Source organism: Dromiciops gliroides, chromosome 5 (assembly GCF_019393635.1).
Source record: "Dromiciops gliroides isolate mDroGli1 chromosome 5, mDroGli1.pri, whole genome shotgun sequence".
In the NCBI taxonomy this organism is placed as follows: domain Eukaryota; kingdom Metazoa; phylum Chordata; class Mammalia; order Microbiotheria; family Microbiotheriidae; genus Dromiciops; species Dromiciops gliroides.
This window is the reverse complement of record NC_057865.1, coordinates 138,205,751-138,223,376: the sequence shown is the minus strand read 5'-3', so window position 1 is coordinate 138,223,376 and position 17,626 is coordinate 138,205,751. Positions and strand designations below refer to the sequence as shown.

Here is a 17,626-nt window from a genome sequence, read left to right as displayed (position 1 = left end):
CTGTAGAGTTCCCAACTCTCTGATTAATGAGAAGCCCAGGACCCCAGTCATACTTCCAGGAAAGGCCCCAAAGCAAGAACAAAGGGGAAAGGATGGTAAAGAAAAGTGCCTCACAGCAAGAAGCCTTTTCAAAAATTAAGAAGGAAAAAGTAATAAGAGAGTAAAAGAGGAATAAAAAAGGAATGCAAGGAAGGGGACAAGAGAATGCAGACTTTTAAATTTTCTAATTTAGAAAACATGTTTTTCTTTCAGAATCAAAGACCCTGCCTTAAACACCAAGAATCAAAGCCGTAAGTAGCAAGGTGTATCGTTTCTCATTTTTCTGAGCTGGTGCAGGACAGCACGCCCTTCTCACCCAATAAGCAGATGCCTAGGACACTTTTATAGAAATGAAAAGTGCCTGGCTCTTAAAGATAACAATTCCTTCACTCCTTCATTTCATCACATCAAAGGAGCTAACAGACTAAGCCTTAATTTTTCATACAGTACACTGCTCCAAATCTAATTTCATCTCATTCTCAAAACATTTAACCAAAAATCTCTTAACCTTTTTGGCAATAATCCCAATGAAGTTATACATTCAATGAAAGCTGGAGGGATTAACTGCTAATTAAATGTTCATTTCAACTAATTATATCAAATACTTGATAAAAAGAGATAACAGCTATTCAACTGTTATATATTTGAAGCAAGCATGGTACCTATTAAAATCTCTTGGTTTTAATGGGTCTGCTCCAAATACATTTTCTGTTCTCCTCCTTTAAGAAATGGGGACTATTCTGGGTCATGGGGGGGTGGGGAGGGGAGGACACTACATTATTCCTCTAACTACAGAAAACTAATAAACAGCCATTACCAAAAATCCAAAATGCTATGATTTTATTAAAATTTAACAGACTTCCCACAAACTGTCTTCTTCTAGACTTTGTAGCATCAAGTTGTATTATTGATTTGAAAGAAGACAACAAAGCAAAGCTTGTATAAGCAGTCTCTACCCTTGTCACCTTGCTGATTTACTCAATATCCATCACACATATATATATTTCTTAATACTTCAAAGGATTTCCTCCCTGAAATGTTCCTAGGTAACCATTTAAAAAGAAGACAAAAGGGTCAGCTAGGTGGCATAGTGGATAAAGCACCAGCCATGGATTCAGGAGGACTGAATCAAATTCGGCTTCAGACACTTGACATTTACTAGCTGTGTGACCTTGGGTAAGTCACTTAACCCCCATTGCCTCACAAAAAAAAAAAAGACAAAAAAAGAAACAAATAGGTGCCTCTCACTTCTGCTGTTCTTCAAATACAAAAAGACAAAGAAATGGTAAAGGGATTTCAGAATGGATTATACAGGAAAACAAAACAAAATAACTACACACTTTAGCCTGCATTGAAATGACAATGTATTATAAACTCTCCTCTCTCCATTCACAATACAGATGTTTCATGCGGACAAAAGTAAAATGTAGATCTATACATTGTGTTCTACATGGGCACACTATAATCCTGTAGAACCATGCCATTACTGAGAAGAAACCACAGAGTCCTGAAAAAAAAAAAGGAATGAATTTCAAAGTCCAGCCCTTTGGTATCAATATAAAAGCCATATAGCTTAACTAGATCATGTTTTACCTTATTTCTCCACTCCAAAATCCTTTCATTTAAAATCATTTGCTATGCTGGAAACAACACAAGGGAAATACATGCTGCCTGATTTATGCATGTGTAATATAAAGAATTCATGAATCTCTAGGAAATCTAGTCCCAAAAGACCACTTCACACTATCCTCCAAAATTAGGATTTGTCTTTTTTTAACTTGAAAAAAGATAAAGTTTAAAGAGAACACTGTTGTGGACCTCCCTCCTGCCCCAAATCCTGTATAATGAGAGAAAACCTCTTTTATTTTTTCTCCCAAGGGAAAGAGGAAAACCACCAAAATACCTGGTTGTCAGATTAAAAATGAAAGAATTACCAATATACTTATCTCTAATTATAATGGGGTGAAAAAGACTATTCCCAGGGGTAGTTAGGTTGCACAGTGGATAGAGCAATGGCCCAGGATTCAGGAGGACCTGAGTTCAAATACGGCCTCAGATATTTGACACTTACCAGCTGTATGACCCTGGGCAAATCACTTAACCCCAATTGCCTCCAAAAAAAAAAAAAAGACTATTCCCAGATCAGGACTAAAAAATTCAGGTTTAAATTGTCAATACCGCACCAGAAAAAAAAAATATGTGGCATCAAATACTAAGAAATAAAGCACAGGTACACTTCTTTCCTGAATGTGTTCAAGCATATGGAATTGAAGTGAATCACATTCATATCCAGACCTCATTGCTTTTTTTCTCCTAGCTACTTGCACATCATTTGCAAATGTGTCATTAAGGTTGGCAGCCTGCCCTACTCACCTATTCGGATGATGTGCACAGTGATATAGATGTCCTTTCTGAGTTCACTGCTACCCAGATCCTGCCAAAGAAATCAAGTAAGGTCATTTGACAGCTCACACATGAACAAAAAACACAATGAAAGAGTGTAGTCTATTACTTTGCCAGTACCTGGCCCAAAGTAGGCACTTAAGTTGCTACTTGACCAACTGTACACAAAACAGGCTTATCATCACCTGGTACTGCTGGGACCAACATTATTTCACAATAATATTATTCTTATGGAAGTCATAGCCCCTTGTAACATTATTTCATCTAACATCACATTTTCAGGGGAACAGTTAAGGATGTTAGACAAACTATTCTTTATGGTGGTGGGGGGGGGGGAAGCTCACAATGGAATTAGATTCCTTAAATGAAGTTCTGTTGTACTCAATTATCAGAGAAAGATGGAGATAGATGGATACCTAAATGGATAGGTGGATGGAGGAGGAAGGGAAGGAGGGAGGGAGATTACATTGTATTACAAATGCAAATGGAACTACAAATATGTTTCCTTTTAACAAAGGATTTCAAGCAGTAACTTGTTTCAAAATAGAAATCAACAGCATTTTAGTGTAGCAAAGGAATGTTCACACTTCTTTAGTGTCACTCTAACAGGATATGACCCTTATAAAAAGAAAAAAAAAGTAGAGTTATGAATGATGTTATTACTGATACTATATGAATGCCAAATTTTCTGAATTCTCATCATATTTATGAGTTTAACTGGCAATCTTAAGCAAGAACAATGTGGTCCTCTTATAATAGCAATTGTTATTCATTTCATAAGTACAATGGAAAAAAGTTTTCTTCGATATGAAATTAGGCATACTCACCACAAAGAGAGAACAATGTCTTTCAGGCTTCTCTGGGGACTTTGGTAGGCCATTCCTATTTAGTCTCAAAAAAAAAACCTTTCACTGCAAACAGAAAAGAAAGTGTTTTAAATTTTTAAGAAGTTAAATTTATTATTTTTCACTCTTCTTAACCTTTTGTTCTCAAAATGTTTTTAATCTCAATATTTATGATTTTAGCAAATACTACTCTAACCAGCATGGACTTTCTATAAAATATGCCCCTCTAAAAATGAGGCTAGCACCTCAAATAAAAGCAGCTAAGTGATAGTGGATAGAGCACTGGGGTTGGAGTCATGAAGACCTGAGTTCAAATTTGATCCGAGACAATTATTAGCTGTGTGACCCAGGGCAAGTCATTTAACTTCTGTGTCCCTTAATCCACAGGAGAAGAAATATTATACCACTTCAGAATCTTTGCCCAAAAAAACACATGGACAGTGTGGTCCATGGGATCATGAAGAGTCATGAAATACATGACTGAACAATAAGAACAAAGCACCTGAAACAAAAAGAGTTTGCTTCTCTTGAAATAAACTTTGCAAATGAACAATCTAGAAGGGGAAATATATAAGGTACAAAGATATGACTTTCTAAGAAGTGAAAAGAAATTTAAGCCCATGTTTTCATTCTTTTTCTTTCCAGAAGTATATCCAGAAATTAAGTAAATGAAGAATGAGTATGAAACATGGTATCATTTGCCTGTCCTTAACAGAAAGCCAAATTTCATATAGAGCTTGTTAGTCTTTTTCTTAAATTAAATTTCATCTTTAATCACTAAAAGTCTGTTTTTTTCTTTCCCATCTTCCCCCTCCCTCACTGAGAAAGAAAAAAAAATTATTACAAAGATGTGTAGTCGATCAAAAAAAAATCTTACATTGATCATATCTTTTTAAAAAACATCTAAATCTGTACTCTGAGTTTACAGCATGTTTCATCATAAGTTCTCTACTATTGTCATTAGTCATTGTGTAGATCAGAGTCACCAAGTCTTTGGAAGTTGTTTATTACAATATTGTTATTGTATAAACTGCTCTCCTGGTTCTGCATACTTCACTCTCTATTATATCAGTTCACATAAGTCTTCCCAGGTTTCTCTGAAACCTTCCCCTTTGTTATTTCTTAGAGCACGATAGTATTCCATCATATTCATACACTATAGTTTGTTCAGCCATTACCCAATTGATAAGATTCCCCAGTCTAATTTTTTAAAAATACTTCTGTTTCTTAATCATTGACAGAAATGATTAATTAAATTAAAATGGCTGTTTGGGTTATGCTCTGACAATTTTAGAATCTAGCATTCAATAAAAGGAGGTTCTAAGAAAAAAAATTAATTCAAAGAAAATATTAATGCATAAGAAATGCATCAGTTCACTGACATAAATGAACTGATTGATTACCTACCCCATTTGCCAGTAGAAAAAAAAATCTTGCCACAATGAGGAAAAAAAAAGTACTTTTGAACACATACTTTTTGGGAGTAGGTGATAAAAAGAAAAGAAATTCAGTTGGGTCAGAAAAAAGGCTACCTCATATTATCATAAGACATTATATTATAAGACATTAGCCAACAGATGACCTGGAAAGTCCCTGGGACTTTATACCAGTGTTCTATGAACCACACTGGAACAATCACTGTACAATGAGTAGGGGCTTTCTAGAGGTAACTAATTACTATTCTTGGCCCATAGCTAGCTCTGACATATGAATTACAAGTAATAATTGTTTTCTTCCTCTTATTATGTTAAAACAGAAAGTTGAACCTACTATATAATTTCTCACCAATTCTACTCATTAACATGTACCATGCTTCCAGAGCCAGGTTTCAGTGTATGCCTAAGCACAGTACAGAATATGATCTAAGGAGTAATAAAAGTCTCAGCTCAGCTGAGTATTTCCCTCACCAATCTGGTAAGGGCATCTAGAATTTTACCTCTGAACACCTGAGAGTGAGACATGTAGAAAGAGAAAAGATTTCTGCTAATTTTCTAGTTCTGCTTAACACTGTCTTGCACAAAGTGCCTAAATGTCTAAGTTAGCTTATGTAGGTAGAGACGGTATGCAAATGACAAGTATGCATTAGGCATGGAACATGTGAATGGAAGAAGAAGATGCTCTTGATTGCTGTATTTTGTTGAATTTTGTCTCTGATGTTCCTGAAGAACCTGGCTGGCTATCATTAGGATCAACAGATGATTCTAGGAACAAGGATAGGGACTAATTTGGAGCCACAATTTCACTAGCTCCAATCCAGTGTACTGCCTCGATGAGGAAAATGCTTCTACCCAGGCAAGAAGACAACCTCTCTGTCACTTATAGTCAGAGAACTGAGAAGTAAAGGAACCTTCCAGGGTTACACAGACAGGAGGCATCAGAGGCAGGCCTTGAACCCTAGGTCTTCCTGGTTCTGAGGCTGGCTTTCTATCTGCTAAGCTCTACTGCTTCTTGATCGTTAATAAAATGATATTTGATTTGGTTCCCTTTCACCCCACACTCACCCATTCCAATTTCTGCAACTACTTTTGTAGCCTGAGGCACCGCATGAGTACCAAGAGCTATTTTACTTCAGCCTGGAAGTCTAGGGAGCTCAGCTTGCTTCCACTACCATGATTAGGAAAATAAAACACAAAATCAAAGGCATAAGACTTGAGCTGGATATTTTTTTTTGGATGGGGAGGGGGAGGGACTCAGACAAAGCATGAAATATGGACTGTGGGGTAGAATAGTTCTATCTTCTATTCAGTTACCTAACAATGGTTACGGAAACAAATTAGGATATAAAACACTCTGCCCACCTCACTGCCTTCAGGCAAATGAGAAAAGTGGCAATGGTGTGATATGAAGAGCACTAGATTTGAAGAACACACACACACACACACACACACACACACACACACACACAAGGGGGATACAGAAATATATTTCATTCAATAGGGAGACAAAATAAAAAGAGGAGAACAAGGGAATTAGAGGTAGGGTACATTAAATAAGGGATTCATTTTAAGCAAAAGAACATAGGACTGGATGTCACAAGGTCTGGGAAAGTCACTTATCCTCTTCTGGATCTCTGTTTCTATGTCTACAAAGTGAGGGGCTTGAATCTCCAAGGTCCCTTCCAGTTATAAATGCTGAAAAGAATTCATTCTAATAGGGGTAGCTGGATGGCACAGTAAACAGAGTGACAGATCTGGAGTCAGGAAGACCTGAGTTCAAAATCCAGCCTCAGGGGCAGCTAGGTAGTGCAGTGGATAGAACACTGGCCCTGGAGTCAGAAGGACCTGAGTTCAAATCCGCCTCAGATACTTAACTAGCTGTGTGACCCTAGGCAAGTCACTTAAACCCCAATTGTCTCACTGACCCCCACCAAAAAAATCCAGCCTCAGACACTTATGAACCAGCCATGTGATCCTGGAGGTACTTAACCCCTGTTCGCCTCAGTTTCCACATCTGTAAAATGGAGAGAAATAACAGCACCTACCTCCCAAGGTGATGGTGAGAATCAAATAGATAATAATGTGTTGCCACCGACTGGCATGCTGTAAATGCTATATACATGTTAACTATTCTATTGAAAAAAACATCTTTATGAGCCACTTCTACATGGTGAAGACCATGCTAGGATGAGGGACATATAAGCACCAAAAACACAGTCCCTGACTCAATAAGCTTACAGTCCAGGAGGAGAGGTAAGGTATCCACCAAGGCCAAGTAGGGATTACACCTGTTCACTCACTGATAGAGGGAACCCCCAATGAAGAAACTCCATTTGCTACCGCAGAGGTCACCTTTTCTGCAGCTTAATATTTTAGAGACTGACTCTGCCCCAGTGGAATGTGTCAGATGCAGGACTCAACCCCCAGCTCTTCCTGTCTGTCAGGTGAGCAGTACTATCCACTTTGTTTGCAGCCTCTCAAGACAGAGCCTACCTAACTATAATGCTAAATAATATTACTGGTGCTTAAGAGAGGAATAGCATGATCCCAACTTCAGAGAACAAAGAGTACTGAATCTCTAGTGTGGCTAAAGGCAATTGACAAAGCTTCCTGGAGGAGTGGGTTTTGATTGGGGTGGGGATGGAGGAGAGAACAATCACTCTTCTTGGAGGAGACATGGAATCAAGCATCAAATTTATCATATTCAAGGTAACATTAAACAGTCAACTGCCCATTTATCATAAGATGGCCTGTAAAAACATTTTTAGTCAAGCTTTGGGGCCAAAAGAACACAGCGAAATCACATTAAGAAGCCGTACCAAGGCAGATGTTCTCTAAGGTAGGCTTTACCATAAGTGATAAATCTTACCACTAATGATAACCGTCTCCAACAGTCTATTATTTGTCACTTTCCTCTATGTGAGGGGCTGAGTCTAGCTATTGGAGATAAAAGCAGACCAAGACTCCCTAACAGGATTACAATTTAGTTGGAGATACAGAACACATACAAACAAGAGAACATAAAAATCCCAAACCAGTATACAGATAGATACCTGAACCATTCAGTGGTCCCTGAGGGTTAAGAAAGGCCAGGGAAGCTGTTATGTAGGTAGGACCCGACCAGTGGCAATTTATTCTAATTTCATTCTGTTGTGCAAAAACAATTATAAACTGCTTAATAATGTTTTTAGGGGTCTCTGATAGGGGCTAAAGTTAGCTACAATGTGTTAGATAACACATAGCCCTGTCCTCACAGAGCTAAGAATCTAGTGAGAAATGGGACATGTAGAAAACCATTAGCTGATATGTTCATTAGAGAAATGCAAAAGAAAAAAAAATTGAAGTACTAGAGTTAAAGAATATGAGAAGCCCATCTAGTTCAACACCAATTCAAATTCAGACGAGAAACTGAAATGCAGGGGGAGGCTAAATGAATTGACCATTGTCACACAGATAGTAAAGATCAGACAGGATTTGAACCAGTTCCTTTGAACTCCAGAAAAAGAGGGTCTTTTTTTCCCCTATACAGACTGATGACTTCATGAACCACGTCTGATTTTTGGTTTGGCTTTAAAGTATGTGTCAAACTCGAATAGGTCCTCACAGAAAGCTGGCACCCCTCCACCCTCCACCATAAGAGCCACAAAACCATACCTAAGATCCTTCTTCCAGGATGCACATTGACTTAGGAAATTGCAGATGAACTTATCTGCTCTATTGTATTTATTTATTTTGTTAACTATTTTCTCAACTGCAATTTAACCTGATTTGGCTTCACTTGGGAGTGATGTGGGCAGTACTACAAATAAGTCTGATACCTTTGTTTAAAGGATGGGTAGAAATTCAAGAGGTAAAGAGAGATAAACTTTCTGCACACAAGAAGAATGTGAGCAAAGTCAAAGAACAAATTCAAGAAACATAGCCTTGCTGAAGCATAAAATAAAGGCAGTAGATGAATACAAGACAAAGCCAGATTGTGAAGGGCTTGAATGTCACACAAAGGAACAGGTCATATTCATTAAGAGTGAGAGTGAGAGAATTGAAAAAAAAGAAGCCGGTCAAAGACAGAACCTTGGAAAGCTACCAGGTTAATGTGTTGGGAAGGCCTGAAAAGGTCAGGAGAGATAAGGAACATTTAAAAAAGACAGAAAAGACTAATGATAGGAAGCGCTCACCATCTACAGTACGGGTTGTCCGTAACACTTTTCTAAACACCGGGCAAAAAAAAAAAATAAAAAGGGTGAAGCAGTCAAGGATTAACAAGTAATTGATGACTTAAAAGGTCCAGGAGGATTTTTTTTCTCCCTCAACCTTGGATGAACTGCACATGTTTATGGTACATGAGAAAGAGTCCCTGAATGACCCATTTGATCCCTTCACAATGGAGCAGGATAGATTGGAGATAAAAGAGAAAATGAAATTGTGAGACAAATTTTTGGAGGAGGTAAAGGGGATAGGATTAAGGGCACACAAACAAAAATTTAATGAGCTTTATTCAGGAATAGATAGACCTCTCATTCTGTGACCATAGAGGAGAGTATTCAATGATATTGAGAAGATAGATGTCCTCTGTGGTCTTACTAGGTTTTTACTGAAAGTTAGGATTCAGAAAACCATAAAGAGCTGGACTTTCTGGGCAAGGGGGGAAAGGGAGAAGGGAGAAAGGGGAGAGGGCAGGGAAGGAGAGGAAAATGAATGCTCACAGATAAGGAAAAGACCAATTAATGTATAGCTGTGTGTCTTGTAGGGTATAATGGGAGGTAAGTTGGGGGAATAGTAGAATCAAGTTGTGATGAACTATACATCAAGAGAAGGAGTTTTTAACTTTATTATAGAGGTAATGGAGATCCGTCAAATGTTTCCAAGCTGGAGCAGGTGATATTTTCAAGGCTGTGCTTTAGAAAAAAAAATTTAAACCAGCAGCAGTGAGCAGCAGGATGAATTGGATAGGTGGTATCCTGAAATTATCTTTACCTACTTAATTTAGAAATAATTATCTAATCAGTCTTTGAAACTTGAATATATTTTTCTTTAATGCATGATTAATGTTTGACATAATTATCAATGTACTAAAGTAAGAGGCTAAGATATTTCTAAGTAGGCAGTTTATATTCTTCAAAGAAAAGGTAACCTGAAAATAATTTTTCCGATATAAATGAATCCATACTGCATGTATGTCTAAAAAATAATAAAAATTCATAAAATAACCCAAGAAGAGTTAATATACCAGCTACTTCTGACTTCAGTAAGTTAGTACTTATAATGGAAACTCTGAAGTGGCTGCCTCAGGCAGTGAGCTCCCAGGCAGCATTCAAACACCCTGAAATCATCACAAAGTCTGAACTATGTCACTTCAATTGTGGTCCAAGGAATTCACAAGGAAAAGAAGTTCAGGGAATTAACAAGATGCTTTCAAGTCTCTTGAGTGGCTATGTCTTTTAGAAACCTGTCTCTAGGAGTCTGGATATGATAAACTATTCAAGGTGAGCTAAAAGTAATTATTTTTTCTCTTTTTTAACATTTTCTTTGCTCTCTTCCTATATCATTATTCTGTTGCAAAGTCATGTGTGCATATATCCTATTTGCCTATCAGAGAATGAGCACCAGGAAGGCAGGGAAAGATTATTAAAAACTTAGAATCTTCCTCAATAGTGTTCTGCACACAGTAGGTGCTTAATAAATTTGTTAAATACAAGTAGGAGCTACATGAGAATCTCCAAGGCAACAATGCATGGATGCACACAAACACACACATCTATCTCTATCTTTATCTCCATACATATGCTTGAGACATACTTAGAAGGTTTTTAGAGCACATGACATAAAATCTTAAGGGCACATTTAGCATCTTTGGTCTACCTATCTCATTTCATCTTTTCTTATGCCCTTCCAGGTCACTTTCCGTGAAGAAGCAACTTATATATGCTTCCATGCAATACAGTTTCTATACTTGTTAGAACATCCAAGAGTAAGCCTTGGGGGGAGGGTGGGAGCCGGAGGGCAGAGAAAGAGAAAGGGAAAAAAGAGGAGAAAGGAAATGAAAATAATGATTACAAGGATTCTAAAATGAAACTTGAAGTCCCAGATTATATTCTCCTAAAATGGAAATACTGTCATACCATACATGAAATACTGTCCTTGACAGAAACAGAATGATGTTGTCAAGCTAATTTCATCACACCCTATTTAAATTTGACATAAATGAAGAATAAAGATTGTACTTTTCTTGATCATAAAAGAAAACTAATCTCTTCCCATGCTAAGCCTTGGTAATATGGAAAATGGGCAGGGGGGGGAAGGGAGGGAGCAAAAAGCCCTACTGTAAGATAAAGCAATTATAGTTTAAAGTATTTAATCCAAAAGCTAAACATAATAAATATTTGGAGAAGGTAAGAATTATTAAGTGATTATTTTTTTCATTTCTCCTTTATATATTTGAGAGAGAGGGGCAGTGTGGTACAGTGGTTAAAGAGCTGGTCTCAGAATCAGAAAGGCCTTGATTAAATCCTGTTTCTGTCATTGGCAGTATGACCCTGGGTAAATCACTTAATCCCTTCACAGTCTTGGTCAAGCAACTCTGTAATATTCTAAGTTTCCAAGTACATGACAGACCTATATCAGAGCAAGGGAAGCATCTCACTCAGAGCTCCCCACACTGATAAAATCATAGATCTAGGTGATATACACACATATGTGTATAGCGACTCTCTGTACTCATCAAGTGAAATTAGAACCATATGATATAATAATATATTTATATAATTGTATATTATAACAGCAATAACTAGAATTCATGCAGTGCTTTAAGCTTTACAAACTGCTTTATACAGGTTATCGCATTGGATTCTCACAACAATCCTGGGAGGTAGGTGGCATTACGATTCCCATTTTATAGATGCTGAAACTGAGGCAGAGGCTAAAGGACTTGCCCAAGGTCACAAAGCTAGTGTCTGAGGTAGAATTCAAACCAGAGCTTTCCTGACTCCAGGTCCTACAGCTATCACCTAGCCAATAAATATACAGATACCCTAAGAGACACTCAATTAGACAGATTATTCAGACAAAATAGATATTGTAAAAAAAAAATAGAAATTGTCAATCTTAGACAAGAAGTCAGGTTATCTTCTGTTGGTCCCCTTAAGCCCTGTATTAGCAGCTAGCATACTTATCCATAATCTATTTCCAGCCCCCCATAGAGGGGTGGAAATAGTAGAAGACATCATTGCATCTCTCCAGAAGCTATAGAGAGGAGGGGAGAGTCATATTAGTTGCACTTCCAATGCCCCTTTCTTCATCCTATCTCTCAACAAAGAGAATCCCAGCCTGGGCACATTACTTTTTAAAGGTTGCTAAACACTGATTGAAAGTGTGCTTTATAGAGCTTTTTCCAAGAAATCAAAATAGAAATGAGACTGGGCAAAAAAAGAGATCTGTTTCTAGCAAATGGAACATAAAATGCTTGTCTGAAAAGATCTAAGGACTTGATTTCAATGAACAAAAGTTTCTGGGGGTTAGAAGGAATACTTTCCTCCTTCCTTCTTAGCCACCAATCACAGGCCAACAACGCTTATTCATTAAGAATGCAGCCCAGGCAAAATGGTCAAAGGCAGTTAAGTATATTATGTTTTACATTTCTTGGAGAGCACTGGTGATTGGTACGATTGAAACATGTGAAACAATTTCTCATTTGTCTTTCTTCTGATAAACCAGAATGAAGGCTTCTGAGATGAATATGCATGGATCAACAAGCAATTCTGGAATCTGAAATTGCTTATCACGTGTACACCACGAAGCCATGAGTTTGCCAGTGACCTTGCCAAGCAAGATCACACCAAACTAGTCTAATTTTTAGAAGAGTTTTAAAGTGGAATCAATATCACTACGTTAATTCCAGTCGTCTACACAGATTTCCCTGCTGTGTGATTTGGAATGCAAATCTGAATCTGCTTTTTATATTAAATTTCATCATATTCTGTGGTGGAAAGAATATCAATATATATTAAACCACAGCAAATAACAAATCCCTTGGCCAAACATGGCTCCAACGGGAGACGAATGTAGATTTAAAAATAGATAGCTACTATATAGAGAAAAGTGGCATGTCATTTCCAAGCATATAAATGAGCCATCCTTGTTTAACAGATCATGTAAAGGACAAGCAAGTCATCCTTAGTTTTACCAGTTTTAATAACATAACAGTTTTGGGGGGGGCAGTCAGTATCTCAATCTGATGGAGCTACAAAAATCATTGTCATTCATTTGGTGCCCTAAGGTTGTTGCAGCAATTCATCATTTTCCCTTTAAGTAGTAGCAATAACATCAAAACTAATCAACAAATGGTTTCAGGGGGAGGGGGTAGAGTCACTGTATTTCAAAATCATTTGGATTAGAGTGGTGCCACATAGAAAACACATGATTGACAACAAGACCACAGTCAGAATGGAAAAACAGAGCCAACATGCCTACTCCAAAGACATCTCTGGGATTCTCTGCCTCTCAGAGACTTTTTTGTTTTGTTTTTGGTTTTTTTTTTTGGTTTTTTAGTGAGGCAATTGGGGTAAAGTGACTTGCCCAGGGTCACACAGCTAGTAAGTGTTAAAAGTGTCTGAGGCTGGATCTGAACTCAGGTACTGCTGACTCCAGGGCCGGTGCTCCATCCACTGCACCACCCAGCTGCCCCTCAAAGACTTTTTCTAATGCCTTTAAAGCATTTTCACACTCAGAAAGATGCATTATTTCATCGGTGTGGACACTCACTCAAAGGTATAGATCTCAAGACATCACTGAGTAAGGCAAAGGGCTGGGTGTACAGACAGAACTGGGTTCAAATACAAATTCTTGTACTTACTACTTATGTGTTATTTACTTTAGTCATTTATTTTCTATGGACCTCAATGCTCTTATCTGTAAAATAAGGGGGTTAGACTAGAAGACTTCTGAGGTTTCCTCCAGGTCTAAGTCTATGATCCTAGTCAAGAGTCAAGATCCTAGTTCAAGAGGCTGATTCTTGAACTGCTCCATGCCTTAGTAACCTGTCTTCATAAGTTTCTGTGACCATCAGCAATAAGTAATTATCTCATAGCCAATCAGCTGGCAGGGGGCCTCTCCAAGTTTAACTGGGTCAATCCTCAGTCTAAGACATGTAGTCTACTGCTTTGCTAGGCTCCAAAGCTCAGAGCCTTTCCAAATTGAAAGAATCAGGCAGAACTAGGGCATAGTGTAGCAGGAAAAGTCCTGGATCTGGAGTCACCAGAACTGGTTGTGAATTCTGGTTTTATTGCTAACTCTCTGTGTGACCATAAATAGTCACTCAACCTCTCTGGACCTTATTTCCTCATGTATATAGTGAAAGGTTTGACCCCTGAGGTTCTTTCCAACTCTGACTCAATACTCTTATTATAGTGGAGGACTTCCTTGGCTACCAAGATCAGGTATTTGACACCTTCTACTGGACATTTCATGAAAATCACTTTTCAAGTAGACTTTTGTAATTACAGTTATTAATCAATGGATCCAGCAACAAGTATTTAATAAACATAGTAAATAAATAAAATTTAAGAAATAATAAATTAAGTTAAATAAAGCCAGACATGGTGCAAGGCACTGCAAGTACAACTATAAGGAACCAAAAAAAAAACCCAACCCCAAAAACAAACAAACAACACACAAAACAAAACCCCAAACCCTTCTCATAATGAACTTTCTTTCTAATAGGAAAGAAAATATCTACATGTAAAAACACACCTAGCATAAAATAAAATAGTATTTAAATACAAAGCATTTTTGGGAGGGAGGCACTAGCAATTAGAGGTCCTTAAGAGGTCTTCAAGGCAAAGCCTCCTGATTTTCATCTTAAATGAAGAAAAGAACTCTACAGGGAGGAGGCAAAGAGGAAAATGTATTCCAGGAATAGGGGAAGGCAAAACAAGATTCTTTTATTTAATAAGCCAAGCAAGGTTATGTCTGAGGAACAGAGGATTTGGTTTCTATTCTTAAAGCTGAAGGAACATTAACTGTGTTCTCATTTAAAAGGAAATCAAAAGAGATAGAATCTTCATGATGGGCTTTTCCACAGATGAGCATCATCCAAAAGAGTAGCTGGGTCTGCTTACAAATCAACACAAAAAATTCATACGCCTGAACAAAATAACATTTCACCTGATTGTTTCCTTAAATACTGTTCCATTGAAGGATCTCATTTGAGGTGGATTTTACAGGAAATGTTGGCATAGTAAATTGAACTCTAAATTAAAAGTAAAAGTAAACTCTAAATGTTCAGCTTATCCATTATGTACCAAATTTTAATCCCAAATTGATTTCCCCTGGTGATCACAGGGCTTTTGAACTATTTGGATTGGGTTTTTTTTGTTTTGTTTTGTTGCTGAGAGGTATTTTGGGAAAGGGAGAGCCGCAAAGGGGAAGGATACTACTTATGCTTATCACTAATATGCTAAGGAAATGCAGTTGTTAATAAAAAAAAAGTTATTTGGAAGGAATATTCACTCCTCAGGTCTGGGGCTGATATTTTCACATCATCTAGGCCTCTGCTTGTGTAGCTACATGGTACAGTGGATGGAGTGCTGGGCCTGTAATCAGGAAGATTCACCTTGCTGTGTTCAACTCTGGCCTCAGACATTTACTACTAGTTGTGTTACTCTGAGCAAGTCACTTAATACCATTTGTTTTGATTTCCTCATCAATAAAATGAGCTGGAGAAAGAAATGGCAGACCATTCTATTATCCTAGCCAAGAAAACCCCAAATAGGGGTCATGAAGAATCAGACATGTTTGAGCAAAATGCTTCTGTACTTCTTTTAGACCAAATAGTTGTTTGCAAACAAAATATGAGAAAGCCCTGAAAAACTTCTCCCCACATGTAACTCAAGCACAATTCTTAAAATATTACTATTGTTTGATGTGCTAGTTACAAAACAGGGTGTCAAAAAGAATTAGTTTGGTTTTATACTATTATTATTATTATTATTTTTTTGCAGGGCAGTGAGCGTCAAGTGACTTGCCTAGAGTCACACAGCTAGTAAGTGTCAAGTGTCTGAGGCCGGATTTGAACTCAGGTATTCCTGAATCCAGGGCTGGTGCTTTATCCACTGCGCCATCTAGCTGCCTTATACTATTAATTTTTAAAACTGTCTCTAAGACTTTTAGGAACCCCTGCATGACAATTTAAGAAAAAAAAATAGACTGACCTCAGTTGCATAGAATTCAAGAATACTAGATATACATAAATAGCATCATAAAAGATAGCTAACACAAGTTCTGCTGTTAGCTAGAAAAAGGGGTCCTCAGTGTACAAAAGAGAAATTTGATAACATCAGGACTTGGACAAGAGAAACAACCATGCAACAATAAACCTTAAAGACAGTTAGATTATGTGAACCTTTATCCATGGAAAATTTACATAATGTGATCATTGCAAACACTGCATCTTTGACATTTCCAGATACAGTAATCATCCTATCTACAGACAGTAATCGTTTTGACCTTTGTAGCAGTGAATCCTTATTAAGGACAGCATCAATGACAGGGAACCTTTAGAGTAAAGTTTAAAAAATAAATCTAACAAATAACAAAGTACTAAATTGCACTCCTGGTCTGTGGAGGTTTCTGAAAAGATCAAGGGTAAAGATGGCCCAAATGAGAGCAAAGTAAATAACAAAAAAGTTATAAGGGCGCTACACCCTATCTTTCCATTATGAAGAGCTAATATTATACACATGTTTGACTTTTAAAGCAAACTGCTATAATCATTCAAATATTTGAGCTTATTCTGGGAATAAGAATGTATTCTTTTGCTGCATTTTATAGGAAGCATTCTGAACTAAAATGTGAAAAATTAAGACTTTGTATAAAATAGTTATTAATCACTTCAACTGAATAGAATGAAATCAATCTAAATGGGGCTAACATATTATTTTGGGGTTACACAGTAAAGAATACTCTTCCTAGTGGAGGAAAACTGCTGAATAATCATAAAGTATGGTCTTAGTTTTCTATGACAAAAATTTAGAGTAATTAATATCGAGTTTATATGGAGCAAGATATATGCTGCAGTCAACAATTCAGTCATCAAATATGTGGAATATATATACATATAAATACACATACATTCACATACAGACATAAATACACATATTTGGAAATCTCAAATATATGGAAAACACACGCTGGAAGATGTACAAAAAAATTCAGAAAAAAATTATTTTTCTATTTATAAATTTATGTTCCAGCCTCTGACTCTGGCAATGTCACTCTGGACAAGTTACCTCTCATTATTCTTTTTTTTTTTTTTAATGGGGCAGTGGGGTTAAGTGACTTGCCCAGGATCACACAGCTAGTGAGTGTCAAGTGTCTGAGGCCGGATTTGAACTCAGGAACTCCTGAATCCAGGGCCGGTGCTTTATCCACTGTGCCACCTAGCCGCCCTCATTATTCTTTAAGACTACAAACTGCAGAGGGCAACTAGGTGGTGCAGTGGATAAAGCACAGGCCCTGGATTCAGGAGGACCTGAGTTCAAATCCGACCTCAGACACTTGACACTCACTATCTGTGTGACCCTGGGCAAGTCACTTAACCCTCACTGCCGCCGCCCTTCCCCCCCCCAAAAAAAAAGACTACAACCTTCAGACAAGACTTTTGGAACACCTTGAATATAGGTATATACTAATTACATACAAAATGCATCCAAGGTAATGAGGGGATTGGAAAGAGGTCCTAGCAGCTGGAGGAGAAAGGAGAGCACTAAGGACCCTATTGCAATATTCAACATTCATTTTAAAAATAATAATAATAATAAACATTTTTATTTAAAGTTTTGAGTTCAGAATTCTATCCCTCCTTCCCTTCTTACCCTCCCCCCCACCCTGAGGCGGTAAGCAATTGGATAG

General features: G+C 37.4%; 1 protein-coding gene across 7 annotated transcripts in view; it reads right to left on the bottom strand.

Annotated features, from left to right (window-relative positions):
- The window catches only part of DOCK4 (dedicator of cytokinesis 4), a 572,917-nt gene that overhangs the window by 253,548 nt on the left and 301,743 nt on the right, over nt 1–17,626 (bottom strand). For 6 of the 7 annotated variants that reach the window (XM_043965817.1, XM_043965820.1, XM_043965821.1 and 3 more), the window contains exons 2-3: nt 3,270–3,353; nt 2,413–2,473 (exon numbers count right to left, since the gene is read on the bottom strand). Coding sequence is in view for 1 of the 7 variants with exons in the window: in XM_043965823.1 (XP_043821758.1) it covers nt 2,413–2,473; nt 3,270–3,347 (139 nt within the window). In the remaining 6 variants the exon portion in view is untranslated. The remainder of the gene's footprint in view (nt 1–2,412; nt 2,474–3,269; nt 3,354–17,626) is intronic. The other variant, XM_043965823.1, reaches the window with a different exon arrangement.